General features: G+C 46.7%; 2 protein-coding genes across 4 annotated transcripts in view; both read left to right on the top strand.

Annotated features, from left to right (window-relative positions):
- Positions 1-20,970, top strand: part of LOC130385249 (glutamate receptor 4) — a 1,260,456-nt gene that overhangs the window by 163,471 nt on the left and 1,076,015 nt on the right. The gene's annotated exons all lie outside the window — the stretch shown is intronic.
- myo7ab (myosin VIIAb) overlaps positions 1-20,970 on the top strand; it is a 36,982-nt gene that overhangs the window by 8,990 nt on the left and 7,022 nt on the right. For both annotated transcript variants that reach the window (XM_056593658.1, XM_056593659.1), the window contains exons 15-40: positions 1,420-1,557; positions 2,002-2,160; positions 2,666-2,758; positions 3,761-3,855; positions 4,486-4,570; positions 5,211-5,429; positions 7,548-7,865; positions 8,204-8,413; positions 8,736-8,912; positions 9,474-9,563; positions 9,829-9,956; positions 11,299-11,425; positions 11,806-11,925; positions 12,130-12,303; positions 12,904-13,131; positions 13,689-13,859; positions 14,047-14,164; positions 14,278-14,404; positions 14,851-15,020; positions 15,990-16,180; positions 16,628-16,752; positions 17,104-17,261; positions 17,570-17,723; positions 18,042-18,197; positions 18,856-18,961; positions 20,944-20,970. The exon at positions 20,944-20,970 is cut by the window's right edge and continues 87 nt beyond it. In XM_056593658.1, coding sequence (XP_056449633.1) covers positions 1,420-1,557; positions 2,002-2,160; positions 2,666-2,758; positions 3,761-3,855; positions 4,486-4,570; positions 5,211-5,429; positions 7,548-7,865; positions 8,204-8,413; positions 8,736-8,912; positions 9,474-9,563; positions 9,829-9,956; positions 11,299-11,425; positions 11,806-11,925; positions 12,130-12,303; positions 12,904-13,131; positions 13,689-13,859; positions 14,047-14,164; positions 14,278-14,404; positions 14,851-15,020; positions 15,990-16,180; positions 16,628-16,752; positions 17,104-17,261; positions 17,570-17,723; positions 18,042-18,197; positions 18,856-18,961; positions 20,944-20,970 — 3,864 coding nt within the window. The remainder of the gene's footprint in view (positions 1-1,419; positions 1,558-2,001; positions 2,161-2,665; positions 2,759-3,760; positions 3,856-4,485; positions 4,571-5,210; positions 5,430-7,547; positions 7,866-8,203; positions 8,414-8,735; positions 8,913-9,473; positions 9,564-9,828; positions 9,957-11,298; positions 11,426-11,805; positions 11,926-12,129; positions 12,304-12,903; positions 13,132-13,688; positions 13,860-14,046; positions 14,165-14,277; positions 14,405-14,850; positions 15,021-15,989; positions 16,181-16,627; positions 16,753-17,103; positions 17,262-17,569; positions 17,724-18,041; positions 18,198-18,855; positions 18,962-20,943) is intronic.

Genomic DNA, 20,970 nt, shown 5'->3' on the forward strand with positions numbered 1-20,970 from the left:
TCATCTGGGTGCTTTACGGCTTCTCTGTCAACGCTCGGTTTCGTCCTTCTCCGCCCCCTCGCCCCCCTCCTGCCAACCCAACTCCGTTGTGTTTGGTTACTTTCCTCGAAGCGCGCGCGCGGGCAGATTTGACCAGGCATATGGGGGCGCGGCAGGAGTGCCTCTACGTAGATGATTTCCCGGAAATGTGAACAAGTGAATCGCAAACGTTGTCCCGAGTGTTTAGCGCTCTGCACAGCCAGCCCAGACTGTCAGCAGGGAATACGTCGAAATGCATGTACGTCATTATTTGACACTTTAGTATGGTAAAACATGACTATCAATCATTATAACAACGTTTATAGGTCATAAAAGTCGAAAAAGCATAATAGGTCCCCTTTAAGAAATCAGTGATTTCAGCTGGTGTAGTGGTTAGGTAAACTCGTGACCCTTTATGGGGGAAGTTCGTCAGCCTCTCTTTGCTCGAGGTTGTCTGTCCTTTGTTGGCAGTGGACTAACGGCGCTAGTCTTTCCCTTCCTGTCTCTCTCTCTTGCTCTCTCTCTACTGTTGTTCATCATCATCAGTTTCTTTGTGGCTATCAGCAGCCCAGCACTCCTACTCCGAAGGTAACCCTAGACGTTCCAAGAGTCTGTAGTGGCCTGTGGTCTGACATATCATCCTGTGTATTTGTTTTTGTCAGTTAGCCAATTACTTGTGTTCTGTGATACCCAAACTATTATTAGAACCATCCAATTCCCCACATCTCTCCATTGCCTTGGTTTTAAAGACAGGTGTGGTCGTCAGTATAAAACAACAGTGACGAAGATACAAGCTTTATAACGTTATTACGAGTATACGCTTTTTGCTGTATATCTCGGTTTCTTAACTGCATTAGTAGTGTGAATCCTCTAATCGTATCAGCCAGCATGCACACTTTACAAGATAAGATAGTACTGTATATATCCCAGATTGAATCTTCAGGCACACACACACAACAAATATCTGAATAAATGCTTTGGTTTTGAAGTTATGGCCAATGTGCTCCTGATCCCAATGACTCCCGCTGCAAAACCTTAATGACTATTTGACTATGATTGAGGGAAAGCTTTTGTTCAGAATGACGATAAGAAGTAGTACTCTCTCCATATTTCTTTAAAATCCATTTCAGACTGCCACTCGTTAATACTACAAGTACCCTGAATTTTGAGTTTGTGTCCTGTGTTTGTGTTGTTGTTGTTGTTGTTGTTGTTGTTGTTGTATTATCAATGTCTCTATGTAGCCCCCCCCCCCCCGTGGTTGTCACTTTCCAATTTCATTCCCTCCACAATTGTTGGTTTGGCTGGAATCCCATGCTATGCATCACCAGCCACTCCGCAGCGAGTTACTACTCATGGATCTGATGGATGTTGACGTGCCTTCTGGTGTCTGCTTGTGTTCAGGGCGTTGAGACCAGGAAGCGCTCTCCCACCCTGAGCAGCCAGTTCAAGCGCTCCCTGGAGATGCTCATGCGCACACTCAACCTGTGCCAGCCCTTCTTCGTTCGCTGCATCAAACCCAACGAGTTAAAGAAACCTATGGTGAGTCACTCGGTATTTAGTGGGTGTATTTATTTTTGGTTTATGGATTTCTAAGACATGCGGGTATTGTTAATGATACCACATGGATGTCTTTTGTTTTGGTTCTCTTGTATTCTGAGAAAGAGTAGTTGCATAGCTTTCTTCAAGTCGACGACTTCTATGTAACTTTCAATGGCAGGCTGTCCTTGTGAGTTGCGGATAAACCACAACTTGCAATACTTTCTACCAATTTTAAACAACGTCAGATATTGCCAATGAAGAACGCAGGAACAGAGCGAGGTAAACATCCAGTGCAAACCGCTATGCGTACAAATTGTACTAAGGAAGTGACGATTGGTTGAAAGGATAACTCCCAGCCGCCCGTCAGTGTGTGTCAGTCCGTGACATCCCTAGTATGGCCTATTGACATGTTGGATCTGTGTGACTGTCGCTCACCGCGTGCAGCTGTTCGACCGAGGGCTGTGCGTGCGTCAGCTTCGCTACTCTGGCATGATGGAGACCATACGGATCCGGAGAGCGGGCTACCCCATTCGCTACACCTTCGCAGAGTTTGTGGAGCGCTACCGCGTCCTGATGCCCGGCATCAAGCCGGCACACATGCAGGTCAGCAGCGTCGCCGCCATCTCCTGATCATTATCCTCTAACTAGAGCTGTTGTTCTCATGCTCATCTCATTGTCGGCAATGGTTATCAACTGCATCTCATTATTAGATTTTCATTATCATTGCCATTCTGTTATCATTATCGTCTTATTATCATTATCGTGATCATGATCATTCTCACTGCATCTCAGCATCAATGATCCTTATCAACTGCATCTCATTATAACATTACATTACATAACCGTCATCATTATCACTGTAATGCCGTTATTGTTATCATCGCATGATAACTTTCACTCTCCATGCATCTTATTATCAATAATAATGATCAACTGCATCTCATTATACCATCATTCTCAGTGTCATCTGCTTATCATCATCATCTCATGATCATTCTCACTGCATCTCATCTCATTATCACCATATCCTCATTATTATGTCTTTCAAGTACAACACACATGCATTGTACTGAAGCATTGTTCTGCTGCTCTGTGTTGATCCATCCAGGAGGACCTGCGTGGATTGTGCCAGGAGAGGGTCTGGGCCATGTTGGGGGAACATGGCGACTGGCAGATAGGCAAGACCAAGATCTTCCTCAAGGTTATTCCTGTTTACTTTTTCTATAAACCTCAACATGTTTTGTGGAACATGTTACATTTTCAACTTTCTATTTGCTATTTCTGTCAAATAGCTTTGTCATTGTCATAAGAAATGATGACACGTCTCACATGGGGATTGTTTAATAAGATTTGCTGAACAGCGTACCTGTACATTGGAACAATACAGGCAGCATTTTGTGAAATATCTCCTTTCAAAGCACCAAATACGAAAACATAAGGTGGTGCATTATTATTTTCATTCACTGCTATATGTCAGATTTGAGCAATGTCACTGTGTTTTCACACTTTTTGGAGAGATTTTGTTGGCTTATCTGGGAGGCTTATAATTACCACATTCAAATCTCTTGAATGTGGGCCTGTTAAACAGTTTGAGAAGTTCTCGACAACGTGAGTCTAGCTGGATGCAGCATTTCCTAAGGTGGACATCAATCACTTACTAAGGCTTATTTCTGCTAGTGGCCATCACGAGGTGGTCAGATTGATTGTAATTCTCCTGCAGTGTGTGTCTGGATTTACATGGCCGCGGGCAAACTGTCTTGCGCTCGCGCGTCGTCTTGACATCCACAAATGTCCTGCAAAATGTTGCATTTTTGGCAATGCCTTTTTTTCCTGAGCTCACTCCCTAATTGATGGACAGACAATGTAATCAGTACGACAAATTTGTCTTTCATGTTAATGAGATTCTCTGGTCCAACGGCAATGATTTCAAAAAGGCTCTTAACTATGATTAGTCTGTATCTTAATTCACCTGCTAAGAGCTGTGTGTCACCCTTTGCTGATAAATTTTTCTGTGTGTGTGCGTGCATGTGTGTACACATCTGTGTGTGTGTGTTTGTGTGTGTTTCTGTGTGTGCACATGTGTTTCTGTGTTTGTGTGTGTGTTGGTTTTTGTGTGTGTGTGTGTGTGTGTGTGTGTGTGTGTGTGTGTGTGTGTGTGTGTGTGTGTGTGTGTGTGTGTGTGTGTTGTGTTGTTGCCTACCAGGACCACCATGACATGCATCTGGAGATTGAGAGGGACAAAGCCATCACAAACAAGGCCGTTCTCATCCAGAAGTCAGTGCGTGGGCTCAGAGAGCGGTGAGGACCTGTGGTCATTCCCTATAGCGCCTACAGCCTCTACAGCTTCTGGACTACAGGAGAGATACATATGTTATACTATAGTAAGGTATAGAATAGTATAACATAGTATAGCACAGTAAAGTACATTTCTGTACAGTCAAGTACAGTACAGTTAAGTATAGCATAGTATAGTTTAGCCTAGTATAGTACATTACAGTACAGTACAGTAAAGTATAGTATAGTATAGTACATTACAGGACAGTATAGTATAGTATAGAATAATACAGTACATTACAGTTCAATACAATATAGTAAAGTATAGCATAATACATGTTTCCAGTGTATGATCAGACACCCTTCACCTGCTCTTTATCTGGTTAATTATTTATTTGCATTTAGTTATTTAGTGTTTTTAGAGTTTTGGAGGGAGACCTGGCCAAGATAAAAACCCTGTACAAGGTTTTTAAGTACAAGGTTAATAAACTATTGAATAGAGCATTTAAAAACAGACAAGGAACCATTAAGTCAACAGAGCAGGGTTAAAAACAGACAACAACTAATACCAAATCCAGATGAGGAAAAACCAATTCCCTCTGCCTACACATGACTCTGTGTATGTGCGTGTGTGTGTGTGTGTGTGTTGCGCAGAACCCACTTCCTGCGTGTGAGGAGGGCCGTGACAGTGATCCAGAAGATGTGGAGGGGGTATTGCTGCCGCAAGAATTACCGAACTGTAAGTATCCTCATTGTTGTCCTTATTATCACATCACATCATCACATTATTTAGTAGAGTGTGCTTGCATTGACAACAATCAGTAAGCCCTACAAATCCGTCTTTTTAAAATCGTTTTCATACTGAAATGACATCCGCCCTAAAGGAGTTCACCTCAGCGCACAGTTTAAGTTCACCACGTAGTTGACCTCTTGGTGTTTTCTTTTCTCTGGAATACTCTGACAGGGGCTATAATCGCTCTATACCAGTGCCCCTCTCAAAGCAATGGAAATGAATAGCCTTCGATTTCACTTCACTCCCTAGTGCCCAGTGACCACGCTGCATTACATCGTGAAGATTTGAGGGAAGATGAAGTGTTGTCCATATTGTTGGAAATGTTAAAAAAATATTGAGGCCAATGACTAAATCGTCATGGGTTTATAGCCAGCTCCTATAAGGGACATTTTCCACACAATTGCATGCACATCAACAGGGGCGTAGCCACATGGGAGGGCAGCACATCAACACCCCTTAGAAAATAATTTGAGCATCTTCAAATGATCCTCCTTTAAAACCTTTCTCCGACGTGCCTCCCGCTGATGCTGAGCCCTCTGAAGGCCGTTCTGCTCACTAACCGACCCCGCCCCCGGCCCCTCCCCAGATGAAGGTGGGCTTCCTGCGCCTCCAGGCGCTGTACCGCGCCCGGACGCTGTGCCGGAGCTACCGGGCGACACGCCTCTGCGTGGCCCTGCTCCAGGCGCGTTGCCGTGGCTACCTGGTGCGGCAGACCTTCTGCAGGCGTCACCGTGCCGTGCTGACCCTCCAGGCCTACACGCGGGGGATGATCGCCAGGCGGCTCTGTCACCGGCTGCGGGCGGAGGTAAACGCTCACCACTGCATCTACTACTGCTACATGTGCCGGGTGGTGGGCGGCCGCAGGGAGGGCCTGTGGTGCTGAGGGGGGGCAGGGGGCCCGGGGCCACGGGGGGGGTGCCAATGGGAAATAGAAGGAGAGAGTGTGAACGGCAGCCGTCGGTAGAGACGGCCATGTGTGTGCTGTGTGGATGCGTGGATGGCTGTAAAAGCAGACCAGAGGGGATTTCCGTTAACCGTGATTTTGCGATAAAGGTTAAACGCCACAGTCAGTGCTCAGGTTCACTGATCGTATTATTTATATGAATACTTGTTTGTCAATATTTGTCATCGTCAAATTCTCAAATATCCTTATTGTGTGGTAAAATGGGAATGATTAATAACTGGATGTTATCCAGTTTATAATATTGGGGTATTCCGTTTCGGATTTTGTCCATATCAGCCATCCAGCTCGAGCCATAAAAGACTAAGGTTTCATCCATGTCAGAAGACAAACTTTTGCCTTATTTTGAAATTTTCTTTGGATTTTCCCGACATGTCGTCCAACAGCCTAATATTTGAACAATTGTTTTTTTCCACGTACCTTCACTTTACAGTTGAATTGTGTTTATATATGACATTTGGAAGATGATATAATACTTGAAAGTATCTGTGTGTTTTTCTGTTAAAATTGTATAACAATTTATTTTTTTAATGTCAATTACCAGCGAATGCCCTGTTGTAAGACATACTTTTCTTTATTTAATGTTCTGAAACAGTTCATGTTGAATAAATCATACATTTATAAGTATTTGTTTCATCTCATCTCTGTCATCGCAGTTTTCTAGCATGATTGTAGAAGGATGTCGATGTAAACACACAAATAGAGAAGAGATATATTTAATACTTGGGATCAAGACTTATTAACTTAGATTGCTGTCACACATGTACAGTATATATAAATACCCCTGCCAACGCTCAGTTAAAAAGTTGTGGGTGTAGGAGTCATCCTACAAGATATTTATTTAACTTGACTTTCTTCAGCCCTGCAGTAGGATAACTAATCATGCGATTCTCTGCTCTATGTGGGTGTTACCCATCTTTCAACTCGGCCACTGATATTCATTGTCGTGACGTTTTGGCTTTCAGGAAAATATTTCGAGGCTATTCCTTAGTTGTGGTGGTAACTGCAGCAGTATAGCTTGCAGTTTTAGTCTCCATAGTTACTCATCTTTATATTTTCATGAAGAATTTTATCGCCCCCTTGCATTATCTCTCGTCAGTGTTGAATGCAAATGAGGTGCTGAGCATTTCAGTAAAAAAAGTTTGCCTTGGGCTTGGTATTTTACTTCTTTAAAAAATAAGAACAACAAAATAGACTAAACTTAGTGTATATTTTTTGTCTTCATTGATAGCTCTGTGGTTTGTACGACATAGGAACTAGAGAGAAACTAGTCAATAAGCTAACTTACTTTTGGTCCTAACACCTCTTTGTTGCTCATCTGTTTAAAATATGCCCCTGTCTCCCACTACCTCTACCTCCCTCTTCCTCTACCTCTCTCCGCCTCTTCGTCTCCTTCTTCCTCCATCCACCTCCTCCATCTCTTCCATCCTCCTCCACTTCCCCCCTCTTTTCTCCTGCCTCCTCCTCTCTCCTCCCTCCTACTCTCCGCCTCCTCCTCCTTTTCTTCCCCTCTCCTCCCCCCTCCTCCTCCTCTCCTCCTCCCTCCCTCCTCCTCTCCGCCCCCCCTCCTCCTCCTCTCCCTCCTCCCTCCTCCTCTCCCCCTCCTCCTCCTCCCCCACTCCTCTCCTCCCTCTCCTCCTCCTCCTCCCTCCTCCTCCTTCTCTCTCCTCCCTCCTCCTCCTCCTCCCTCCTCCCTCCTGCTCTCCCCCTCCTCCTCCTCCCCCACTCCTCTCCTCCCTCTCCTCCTCCTCCTCCCTCCTCCCTCCTCCTCCTTCTCTCTCCTCCCTCCACCCTCCTCCCCCTTCTCCCTCCTCCTCCTTCTCTCTCCTCCCTCCACCCTCCTCCTCCCCCTCCTCCTCCTCTCTCCTCCCTCCACCCTCCTCCTCCTCCCTCCTCCTCCTCCTCCTCCTCTCTCCCCCCTCCTCCCCTCCTCCTCCTCCCTCTCCGCCTCTCCTCCCCCAGCGCCTGCGCTGCCTGGACGCCGAGCACCAGCGGCTGGCGGAGGAGGAGCAGCTGAGGAGCCAGATGACCACGCAGCGGGCCAGGGAGGAGGCGCAGCGCATGCACCAGGAGCGCATGGAGCTGCTGGCCCGCCAGCGGCAGGAGGCGGAGCAGGAGGAGCGGGAGGAGGCGCGCCGCAAGAAGGAGCTGGTGGCGCTGCTGGAGCGCAAGCGCGAGCAGCCCGTCGACCACTCGGACCTGGTGGACCGCATGTTCGGTTTCCTGGGCAACGGCGGCCCGCTGCCCAACCAGGAGGGCCGGGGCCCGGCCGGGTTCGAGGCGAGTGGTGCAGGGGGAGGGGGATTTTTAAACATAACAGATTGAATTAAATTAGTGTTTTTTTATTGATAGCAGTCAAAATATATTTGTTGTATGTGTTCTATCGTTTTATTCTATCGAATCTTTTGTTTTTTTTAATAATTTGCCCTTTTAGGAATTCCAACAATCTCTCGTAGATACTTGGTCAAGGGCAGTCTATCAATATCAATATCAATAGTCCAGGTGTTTTTAGAAAGAAAGGATCTATTCTGATGTCTGAACTCCCGCCAAACATGTCTTGAAGAGGGTTTATCCCGCCATCTCTCAGCTCTAAACACGCTCTGCTCTGAACCAATCAGGATCTGGAGGCCCCGCCCCAGGGGGAGGAGTCGGCGCAGGAGCCACTGAACGAAGCCCCGCCCCTGCCCGAGGAGGATGATGAGGATCTGTCTGAGTACAAGTTCTCCAAGTTCTCCGCCACCTACTTTCAGGGCGTGTCCTCACACACCTACATCCGGCGTCCGCTCAAACAGCCCCTGCTCTTCCACGAGGACGAAGGAGACCAGCTGGTGAGTGTGACCTTTAACCTGGTGACCTGAGGTATTTGTGGCATTGTAAACGTGGCCTGTGTCTAGTTTATCCCTTCCCCAGTCTGTGTAATCAAACGGCTAAAACTAATCGCATAATAATCATTTAACTATTAATGACTCTCTATGGTTTTATTATTTTTTCCTCCACAAAGTCCATAAAGTCTAGAAACCATGAGTTACGTTCTCTGTGTGTCCTTTTCTTCCCCTTCTCTTCGCGTGTGGACCCCTGACCCCCGACCCCTCACCCCTGACCTCTCACCCATGACCCCTGGGCTCACCCCTGACCCCCCTCCGTTCCCAGGCGGCCATGGCGGTGTGGATCACGGTGCTGCGGTTCATGGGGGACCTGCCGGAGCCCAAGTGTCCCGTCACCATCCACGACGGCAGCGAGAAGATCCCCGTCATGACCAAGATCTACGAGACCCTGGGCAAGAGGACCTACAAGAGGGAGCTGCAGGAGCTGCAGGTGGAGGGGGAGGTGAGAGGGACAGGGGGGAGGTGAGAGGGACTGGGGAGACAGGACAGGACAAGGTGGAGGGGGAGGTGAGAGGGACTGGGGGGAGGCGAGAGGGACAGGGGGAAGGTGAGAGGGACAGGGGGGAGGTGAGAGGGACTGGGTGGGGAGACAGGACAGGACAAGGTGGAGGGGGAGGTGAGAGGGACAGGGAGGAGATGAGAGGCATGGGGGCTGGTGGGGGAGGTGAGAGGGACAGGGGGGTGGGACTGGGGGGGGCCGAGGTCATGGTGGGGGGTGTTGTTTGAAGATGTTTGGTGGTCACAGCAGCAGTGTCCCAAAATGCTTACTCCTCCACGTGTTTGTAGAAGACTGAACATCACAGGATTAACAAATTGCAAACTTGACTGAAAGTCAGTCCACAAAATAGGACTACAAATGTATATTAAAATAATTATTGTGAAGCATGTTTTCGTTCAAACCCAACTTGACAAGTTTAAATTCTATCAACTGGATTTAGTTGGGGGTGGCCAATGAAGATGTATATTGTTGTATAAAAGCATTTTGTTAACATCATTTCTACAGAACAGCCCCATCGACAGCCTGAAGAGGAACAGCGTCCGACATAAACTCGTTTCGCTCACTCTGAAGAGGAAGTCAAAGATCGCAGAAGAGGTAAGGCTTACACTCAGAGACGTACGGGCACACATACAAACGACGCACACACACACACACACTAACACACTAACATGATGACACAACACAGAACTTGACACAGGGGAAACTCACACACTATCTCTTCAAGATCATCATCCAAGGAAGCCTCGATAAAAATAAAACCTTTTGCTCCAAAACAATGCTTTGTTGAGCTATGATGCTAATTAATATGTGTTATATCATCTATAATCTACAACTTTTTTGCCTCCCCTCTCTCTGATAGGTCACCAGGCGTTTGACTGACGGCGACTACAGCCTACAGGGTAACAGCATGCTGGAGGAGCGGCCCACCTCCAACCTGGAGAAGCTGCACTTCATCATTGGCAATGGCATCCTAAGGCCCGCCCTCAGGTGACCCATGACCAATCGTCTGTCGATAATGCTTCTAACGCGTTAAAGGATACATATTATAGTGTTTTCACAGCAAGTAAACATTGTATTTGTGTTCCAGAAAACATGTTTTTGAAGCTGTTTGCTGGAAATAGCTTTTAGGAAAAAATATCTCGCCTACCGATAATCCCCTCTGTTCAGTCCCTTCAGTTTCTGTTGTCTGTAGCTTTAATGCAAATGAGCTGCTGCCCATTGACCAATGAGCTGAACTACAGCATTGAGGAGAAGGGATTGTTGCCGTTTGCGCACTCCTGGAGCTCTATATCTATATCTATATAATATAACATAATAATAATATCATATATGGGTATTTATATAATATTATATCTAATATCACGGCCAGCTATGTGCACCTCGAATGATATTATGAATCCTAAAGTCTGCGTCTGACGTCTCTGGTACTTCCGGAACAAGTAAAGACTCGTAGTGGGGGATATCTTGGCCATTGCAGAATTGGGGGAAAGAAATTTTGGCCTTGACTCTCTGAAGTCCATGAACCGCGACATGGAGGAGCCACGCTGAAGCTTCGGCAGCAGTCCGCCAGCTCCAGCCGGGGGAGCTCGGCGGCAGTCCGGCAGAGAGAGGTATTGTACTCCCGGAGCTGAGCTGCCGGGCTGCCGTCAAGTCCCCCCCGCCGGAGCTGCTCGTCCGCTGGTCCACAAAATCTTAGCTATAATCTGATTGGAGGGGAGTGGGGAAGAGGAAGGCGATATTCAAGTGTGCCCCCTTCCTGTGTAGAGGGGGCGCTGAAACGTACTCGCTTGTTTGGTAACTGTAGGCTGGGTACTCTCAGAAATGTATATCTCACTCAAAACATCATGTACAGACTTTTTTCAAAGTTTGTATGCGTGTGGGAGCACCAGAGTCCCAAAACAACACCCCAAATCTCAGGAAAAGTGTTGTTTTCATAATATGTCCCCTTTAATTATGTGTTGCTGCGTTCTACCGAGGTTACATAATATTTATTTTTAATAAATATATATATTGATATATATACTATTATGGTGATGCTAATTCAAAGAGTCATATATATTTTTTTTTTTTGCAATGTTGTTCCAAAGATTGTGTGATTTAGCGGTAGTTTTACTTTGTCTGAAGACGATGTCGACCATGGTTTAACGATGTTTCAGATAACATTTGGTTTTTGATTGACTGGTACTTGTGGTTGGTCATGTGACGTGTTTTTGTGTGTTATTTATTATGGATTGTTTTTTTGTCATGGGCTGTGACTGGTTGGGTTTATAATGGGTTATGTTTGTGTGTGTTGTTTGTAATGTTATTTTATTTTTACATTTTTACATAGGGATGAGATCTACTGTCAGATCTGCAAGCAGCTGACGCAGAACCCCTCCAAGAGCAGCCACGCCCGCGGCTGGATCCTGCTCTCCCTCTGCGTGGGCTGCTTCGCCCCGTCCGAGAAGTTTGTCAAGGTCCCAGAAGCATGAACTTTGTATCAGCCTCTGTGATGTGGCAGCGTAGTGTTCCTTTATAGTCTGCAATGGGGTTGGCTATTCTCACCAGCGTTAAGATCCTATGTTTTGAAGTGATTATAGACATTTTAATCCAGATTCTGATTTGTGATACTATTGCCATTCTTGATAATAGATAAAAAAATAAAAATTAATTAAAAACATATTTTTTATGTTTTGGTAAGAATATTTACCAAACCACAGCTGACTTATCCCTAGGACAGCGCTAAACAGTGTTCCAAACACACATCAGGTGACATCACCTTCTACAATCCCAGCCAATTAGAAAGAGCGAATAATAATCTCTCTCTTTCCCTGTCTTCGATGGTACACAACCGCAGTATCTAAGGACGTTCATCAACAGCGGCCCGCCCGGCTATGCTCCGTACTGCGAGGAAAGATTGAGGAGGACGTTTGTCAACCGCACCAGGACACAGCCTCCATCCTGGCTGGAGCTGCAGGTGAATAAGACCATATATCAAACAGATCACGCCAGACTTTGTCAAAGCCTGCCGCGAAACGAAACCAAAAACTCAAACCAAAACAACAACAAGCAACGGCAGCAACAACGACAATCAGTCAGTAACGTGTACAAATATTCTTCGGAAATAAAACCTTTTCACTGCATGATTGAACGAGGCGGTGTCGTTCTCTCCCCTCCCCAGGCCACCAAGTCCAAGAAGCCCATCATGTGTCCGGTCACCTTCATGGACAGCACCACCAAGACCCTGCTCACGGACTCGGCCACCACCGCCAGCGAGCTGTGCAACGCGCTGGCCGACAAGATCAACCTGAGGGACCGCTTCGGTTTCTCTCTCTACATCGCGCTGTTCGACAAGGTAGGAAACACGGCCGAGTTCTAATCCCTTTATTTTGTGTTGTGTTGTATTGTGTTGTGTGGGTTATATCGTACTGTATTGCATCGTAATGTGCTGTATTGTATTGTAATGTATTGTATTGCATGGTATTGTATGGGTTGTATTGTATTGTGTTGTCTCGTATTGTATTGTGCTTTATCATATCGAAAGTGCTGGCCCTGAGGGTTGACCTTCTCATTCCAATCATAACTTTATTCATGGTTCGCCATCGGTGATTATTCTGAAAAACATCGGAAAATGTCGACATCACTGTGGTCAGAAAGAAATGATTAGCTTTCACGAGTTGGGTGCACTGACTTAATATATATATGTATTATATTCCTGAAACCTGAGACGGGGTCCTAAGTCATAATGAACAGCTCATATCCATTTATATTCAACCAAACCTCAAACCTGACATTTTCAACATGGAAGTAACCTTTTAGATCGGATTCGTTCAGAATCACATACAGAGAGAAGGCAATTGTTCCAAAAATCCTCCTTCGAGATTCCTCCCCCGTCCCCTCCCTCTGAAACCCGTCCCCCGAAGCGTCTGACCCCTCCCCCCGGGCCGGGCTGCAGGTGTCCTCGCTGGGCAGCGGCAGCGACCACGTGATGGACGCCGTGTCCCAGTGCGAGCAGTACGCCAAGGAGCAGGGCGCCCAGGAGAGGAACGCCCCCTGGAGGCTGTTCTTCCGCAAGGAGATCTTCAGCCCCTGGCACGACCCGGCCGAGGACGGCGTGGCCACCAACCTCATCTACCAGCAGGTGGTCCGCGGGGTCAAGTTTGGAGAGTACCGCTGCGAGGGGGTGAGTGTCCCCCGCTTCCCCCCGAGAGAGACCTGATGAGCGGCGTCACACGCTTAATGTGACAAGTGGAAGAAAAGGAAGCGCGCACTCGGGAATGACACAGACTATACAGACAATAATGTGATTCATTGTGTTATTATGTTGTGTTGTTATAAAGGTCAGAACTATACAGCGAAACAACTTACAAATGACTGCCCCTTCATCAATTAGTGCTTTATCATTAACCCATTACTTATGTTTTTGGTCTAGATGTTAATATCTAGATCCAAAAACATAAGTTCACCTTTGGTGGCAATTTGTACTGTACTGTCTCTAAACAGATTCTTCAGAAAAAAAGTCACACAGCAGTGTTGTGGCCTTGATTCAAATCAATCTGCCCTTGGTTGTGCCCTTTGCCCCTCCTCACACTGCAGTTTACCTTAAGCGGCCATCTAGATCTAAACTCTAGCTGTGTGGAGGGAAACTGGATGTGGACGCCCCTGCTAGCGTTTAGATCCAAGATGGCCGCTATAGGCGAACAAGGCCCCTTTACCAGCCACTGTGTTGTTGTGGAACAGGAGGAGGACTTGGCAGAGTTGGCGGCCCAGCAGTACTACGTGGACTACGGCCCGGAGGTCCTGCAGGACCGCCTGCTGGGTCTCATCCCCTCCTACATCCCCGACCGGGAGATCACCTCCACCAAGACCCCCGAGAAGTGGGCTGCCTGGATCCTCGCCGCCCACAAGAAGGTAGTGTGTGTATGTGTGTGTGTGTGTGTGTGTGTGTGTGTGTGTGTGTGTGTGTGTGTGTGTGTGTGTGTGTGTGTGTGTGTGTGTGTTACACACCTTCCTCCCACAAAACTTGTAATTTTAGCATGACATCGAGGCTAGGCTGTTCCACGCTTTCCAACTTAACGCCAACCACTTACCTCCCCAGGGCTTGTATACCAAGAAGCGGTTGGACCCACAGAAGGTTAAAGAAGACGTCGTGGACTTTGCTCGATTCAAGTGGCCTTTGCTCTTTTCACGCTTCTACGAGGCCTTCAAATTCTCAGGTGTGTGAAACACTAGCCAGCATGTTGTGTTACATTCAGAGTTTGAGCTTCATTTCTTTCTATTTCTCAGTGTTGGTTTGTGTCTAACGGAGGTTTTGCTCTGTTTTCACCAGGGCCCAGCCTGCCCAAGAACGACGTGATCGTGGCGGTGAACTGGACCGGCGTCTACTTTGTGGACGAGCAGGAGCAGGTCCTTCTTGAGCTGTCCTTCCCAGAAATCACTGCAGTGTCAAGTAGCAGGTAGGCTGTCTGCAAAGGGAGGCCAACGCTCTATTGGCAACCAGACCGCAAGTTGCTAAGTTACTCAATTCTACACACTCAACCTTTAAAGAGGCTTTATGTACAGTTTGTTGCCATTTTCTTTAAAAAATTCTCTTGTACTATTGCACTTGTTGTACAGCTTTTTAGAACCTCTTTCTTTACTCACACACTTTAAAAAATAAATCACATAAGACTTTTTAACATAACAAGTAACATATCAACCATCAGAAGCCCGCTTAGCCCGACAACGGAAGACTAATCACTCAGAGCACCACCAGTATTTGTAGTTCAAATGTTTCTACCTTTAGAAAACCCTTTCAAACATAATCAAGGACATGCTCCACCTTCTCAGAGCAACAAGCTATCCGAACCGTGCTTAAAGACATGCAATGCTCGGGCTAACGCTAAGAGCCCTCTTCCCACAGGGGCGGTAAGCTCCAGGGCCAGAGCTTCACCCTGGCCACCATCAAAGGGGACGAGTACACGTTTACCTCCAACAACGCCGAGGACATTCGCGACCTGGTGGTGGAGTTCTTGGATGGCCTTCGCAAGAGGTCCAAATATGTGGTGGCTCTGCTGGACTGCCCCAACCCAGGTGAGGCGTTGCCGACCGGCTGCACCAAAAACCCTTTTGAGATGAGCCCCATCTTTTGATGTGCCTCTAGTTTACAAAGTTGAATTGTTTCTTTGCATTTTGTTCAATTTGAAGTAAGCCGTCTCTAGTAGGGTTTAGGGAGAAGAAGCTAAGCATTAGAGACTACAGGCCTACCGCTTAGCTACATGTAGATTTCACAGAGTAATCCACTTAAGGAACATGGGGTGTTGTTGCCAAGTCAATAAAAATATATCCCAGATAAAAGTACAGTACAACCAACAGAATCCCGCTGCATTGGTAAAATAATAATACATTGTATTGAACCAGGACTTCTGCCATCTGTAGCGTACTGAGCAGCTTTGTACGTGCAGTATAACTAGTGACAGCCTGCTAGCGGGGGCCAAGGTTCTTGATTAAAATTCAATTTACTGCGTTGCTTTCGCCTAAATGAGAGAAAGATGGATGGCCCTGGAACATGGCCGACAGAGTGAGCCTGTGAAACGAGGCAGACTGCAGTCTAATAACTTTTACTATCGGGTGCTCATGTTGCCTCCGGATCCCAGCTGTGTTGTATTGACTGAATTTTATAATGTGTACTTCAGCAAACCAAGTTGGCCCAGTGAAACATGAAACTCATCTACCATTTAGAAAGCCACAAGCCGTCCGCCTCCAGTTCATTGTGAACATTACTCTTAATCTCTTTTAACATGACATGTTAGAAGAGATTAACAGTAAATATGGTGTGCGGTGTGCGGCAGGGAGCCGCATTCCTGCGCTGCATGTCGTTCCCGCTGTCCTTCAAGCCACTCTCCTACCACAAAGGAGCCTTTTAGTCCAAAATATGACATCATCAATCGCAACCATCGCTCCACGTGACAGCTCGACTGTCCTACATGCACGACGGCAACGCGCCCCGAATGAAACCCGACCTCACCCGACGCAACGCTCTTTATCCGCCGCTCCTCGCAGCCGGGCCGGACGCCGCCTTCCTGAGCTTCTCCAAGGGCGACCTGATCCTGTTGGAGGAGCACGACGGCGAGCACGTGCTGAACTCGGGCTGGGCCTACGGCGCCAACGACCGCACCAAGCAGAGGGGCGACTTCCCCGCCGACTACGTCTACGTGCTGCCCACCGTCACCCGGCCGCAGTACGACATCGTGGTGGGTGGTGCAGCGCTGTGATGCTGGATGTGTATATACTGTAGATGTATACAACAATACGTCTTTATAAATGAGTCTTTATTCATCCCTGAAGGGTAACCCAAGGGGTCTCAACAGCAGAAAGAACAGAGTATGACCATCACAAGTATCACAAACTAGAGAAAATGAATACAAATACGGATAAGAATATACATTGGAATATCCCTAATATGTATATACATTTTTTTTTTTATATATATATATATATATATATGTATACACAGAATTACTCATGAAAAATCAAAGTTTTTACATGACAAAAATAACCACATAAAAACGCACCAATGGACTTGTGGGTTCATGTGCAAACATGAACAACAACTGGAGAGTCCGTGGGTGAATCAACAACTGCATGTAAACGTCTCCTCACTCATCCATGGTTGTCCTGGCTCCGCCCCCTCCCTGCAGGCCCTGGTCACCATGACGCCGGACCAGAGGAGAGAGTCCATCAGCATGACCCAGCTGTCTGAGGCGGAGCACCTGGACAAGGTCAAGCCCTACACGCTGGAGGAGTTCTCCTACGACTACTTCAGGTGCAGACACGCACACGCTCATGTCTCTATTCGGCCACTCACAGCAATGGCTTCAAGGAGTGCCTCAACAGAGCAAATAAGGGGATTGAAAGAGCAATATGAATCAAAAGATAGGTTCAATACAAAATAGATCAAATAGAAGCAAAGAAAAATATCAATAAAAAGGTACAAATAGAGGATTTGCCAAGAGGTTCCCACTCAAAAACTTCCCAACAATACCTCGTTCCCTCTCTCGATCTCTTGATCGCTTCCGTGCTTGCTCTCTCTATTACTCTCTTTCTGTCTCTCTCTGACTCTCTCGCTCTGTCTGTCTGTCTGATATCTTCCCTCTCCCTTCTGCACTCTCTCCAGACCCCCTCCTAAGAGCACTCTTAGCAGGGTGATGATCCCCAAGGCGCGGGGGAAGGAGCGTCTCTGGAGCTGTACCAGGGAGCCCCTCAAACAGCCCCTGCTCAAGAAGGTGCTGGCCCACGACGAGCTCTCACAGGAGGCCTGCCTGGCTTTCATCTATATCCTTTCTCGGGTCTTGTGTTGTGTTGTGGTGTGTTGCGGCTACAGGGACAAGAGCCTATCCGCTTGGTGCTTGATTAGCTTAGGTATAACAGCAGAACATTGGAGAACAGTTATACTGTATTCTTAATAAAACAAAAACATTGAAGATTAATTTTGGTCGTCTGCCGTAACGCCTGAGCATGTGCCGCATTCTCAGCTTATGTGGAACTCCTGCCACTGACAGTATGTGCTGTTTTGGTCAATGTTTTGACCGCCTGGCCTGTTCCACGGACAGCGTATTGAACCCTTGACCAGGGTCCTCCACCTGTGATGAAGTACATGGGCGACTACCCGTCCAAACGCTCGCGCTCCGTCAACGAGCTGACCGACCAGATCTTCGAGGGCGCGCTGAAGACCGAGGTGCTCAAGGATGAGATCTTCTGCCAGATCCTCAGACAGCTCACCGACAACAACGTCAAGTAGGCTTGTGTGTGTGTGTGCATTTATGTGTGTGTGTGTGTGTGTGTGTGTGTGTGTGTGTGTATCTGAATTACTAATATTAATTCAATGGATGTTTCTCAACTAATACCTTCAGTTCATGTTGTCTTGTTTGCCTTCTAAAGCCCTTTGTATGGCAGGTTTGCATGAAAAGTACTTAATTAAGTTGGATTGGTATTGTGTGTGTGTGTGTGTGTGTGTGTGTGTGTGTGTGTGTGTGTGTGTGTGTGTGTGTGTGTGTGTGTGTGTGTGTGTGTGTGTGTGTGTGTGTGTGTGTGTGTGTGTGTGGTTGTGTGTAGGTACAGCGAGGAGAAGGGCTGGGAGCTGCTTTGGCTCTGTACCGGCCTGTTCCCCCCCAGCAACGTCCTGCTGCCTCACGTCCACAAGTTCCTGCAGGCCAAGAAGCACCACCCCCTGGCCCCAGACTGCATGCAGCGCCTGCAGAAGGCCTTGCGGTAATCACACGCACACGCACGCACGCACGCACGCACACAGGCACAAACACACACACACACACACACACACACACACACACACACACACACACACACACACACACACACACACACACACACACACACACAGGTCCTTCTTTTTTGCCCATTCTTGATTGGACCCTCTGTTAGATGCTATGGTTAAAACCCCTTTGAAGGTTGAAGCAATGCTTTTTATATAATAAATCTAATCAAATTAACCTAATCTGCTGACATAATAATCTCGAATCTAGCTGTCTTTACTAAATTATCGATGACATTCTGGGAGTGGAATGCACAGAGCCTGGGCGGGAAAATAAGAGGCGGAGCAATGCCTTGTTTCCTGTTTCATAACAGATAAGTGGAGCTGTCCAATACAGTGGATGTGGACTGCAGTACCCATGTATCATTGTGTTACATATGGTCACTTCCAGATGTCAACCGGATGTCTGATTTTGAGACTACCCACATTGTTACACAACCGGATCAGGCTAAACCTTTAAATGATCGATTTGGAGACATTTTGCTTTGTCTTCTAACATCAGAGGAGCAACAGTTCAACCACGTGCCCAGTTGGATGGCTTTTAACATTTAGATGACCCACCAGGAGCCCATATTGAACACTGTCCATGTCCCCTAGGAACGGATCCAGGAAGTACCCCCCTCACCTGGTGGAGGTGGAGGCCATCCAACATAAAACAACTCAGATCTTCCACAAGGTCTACTTCCCGGACGATTCAGACGAGGTAAGAATAGTGCAGGTTTTGGGCCCTATTTTAACGGTCTGAAGTGAGAATCGCCAAGCGCAAGTAGCTTTGTGGGCGGTTCTATGGCAATGTCGCTAGTTTACCGGCGCATAAATGACTCTTGCGCCCGGCGCATATCTAAAAAGGGTTGGTCTGAAGTAGCCTAATTACCCGTAGGTGTGGTTTGGGCGTAACGTGCAATAAACCAATGAGAGTGCCAGCTCCCATCCCCTTTGGGGGAGTTTGACAGCGCGTCTGCAGTCTCCGATGAGACAGATGCACATTAATTCCAAACTTCAAATGGCTTAATTTAACTCACACATGGAATAAGGATTTCTTCCACAACTTCAGAAATACTGAGTCCTCAAATAAATTTCGGCAAAGAAAACTTATATAATATAACATGATATGCGGTAACTGTGGTTCTATTTAATGATATACGCAAGACATTATAAACATTGTTTCTTATCAGTGTTGCATGCATTATCGTTATTGACTTGTGTTCCTAATATGCATGTGTCCCCCCGTTAATATACATTGCCATGGACTGTATGATGCGTTACGTGTTTAGCTTGCGTGTCTTTAAACAGATGGACGCACACACGCGCGCCCGCCTTCATTAATTCTTTAATTTCTTTTTAACACTCACTCGCGTCGCGGTAAAACAATGTTTTCTCACGATCAACTACTCATCAATCCTAAAAGTTATGGGCATGTACACGATGTCTGTGTCAAGAAAATATGTGTTTTCTGTACGGTGTTTGCAGATGCATTGATTTAAAAGTACATTTATTAGAATAGAATAGAATAGAATAGAATATCTTTATTGTCATTGTAACAAGTACAACGAAATTAAGGGCAGTCCTTGTTCAGTGCAAAAACATCACATTGAGGTAGTATGTATAAATAAATAAATAAATAAAAACTATAATCAACTAAGTACACTAAAAACAACATAAGACACACACACACAAACATTCACATTTATAAATATGCCTACACGAATGTGATACACAACACAACTATGCTCTGGTAGCAACATTTTGTGAGGTTATGGCTGTTGGATAAACTGTTTTGTAGTCTGTTTGTCCTTGTTTTCATGGACCTGTATCTCTTGCCTGATGGCAGTAGTTCAAACAGTTTGTGACCGGGGTGTGATGAGTCCTGCAGGACGGATTTGGCCTTTTTAAGGCAGCGGGAGCTGTGCAGTTCGTCCAGAGAGGGAAGAGGGCAGCCGGTGATTTTCTGCGCTGCCTTTGTGACCCCCTGGAGCCTTTTCCTCTGTGCCACAGTGCAGCTTGAGAACCAGACACACAGACAGTAGGTCAATATGCTCTCTATTGAGCAGCGGTAGAAGGACAGCAGCCGTTTCTGGGGGAAGTTGTTTCTCCTGAGAACTCTCAGGAAGTATAGTCTCTGCTGGGCCTTCTTCACTAGCCCAGTGGTGCTGACGCCCCCATTACCGCTGTATCAGCTGTTCTTTCCCAAATAATTTACCAAGAATGTGTGGCTACTAGGTAGATGAGAGAAGCAAAGTGTATGCGCGTGGTGCACAAGCAACATTATGCATGCGCCCTTAAAATAGCATCTGAACAACGCGCCACTGACTTTAAACCAGGTATTTCCTGATTTGTGGCGCAAGTGGTTTCTGAAAGTGCAAAATGACGCCAGTTTGCGCAGGAGGGAAAAGAACGCTCTGCGCCAGTTGCAAACTAGCAATGACACATGCGCCAGTGATTAAGTCAATTGCGCCGGATGCAAGATAGGGCCCTTTATGTTACATGGGGGTAGAGTGTAGCGGCCATGGAGAATAGTTGACTCCCTGGGTGCGATCCCTGATGTCCGTAGCCCGCCTGGTTTGAGATGTACATGTATTCACAGTCAGTTGCTTTGGATAACACCATCTGCTTTAGTGAAACAGGGAAAAGTAGTTCAAGGCCTGTTTATGCCAACTGGTCTTGTGTGTATGTGCCCGTCTCTAGGTGTTTGAGGTGGAGTCGAGCACCAAG

The sequence above is a fragment of the Gadus chalcogrammus genome, chromosome 7, assembly GCF_026213295.1.
Source record: "Gadus chalcogrammus isolate NIFS_2021 chromosome 7, NIFS_Gcha_1.0, whole genome shotgun sequence".
Lineage (NCBI taxonomy): Eukaryota > Metazoa > Chordata > Actinopteri > Gadiformes > Gadidae > Gadus > Gadus chalcogrammus.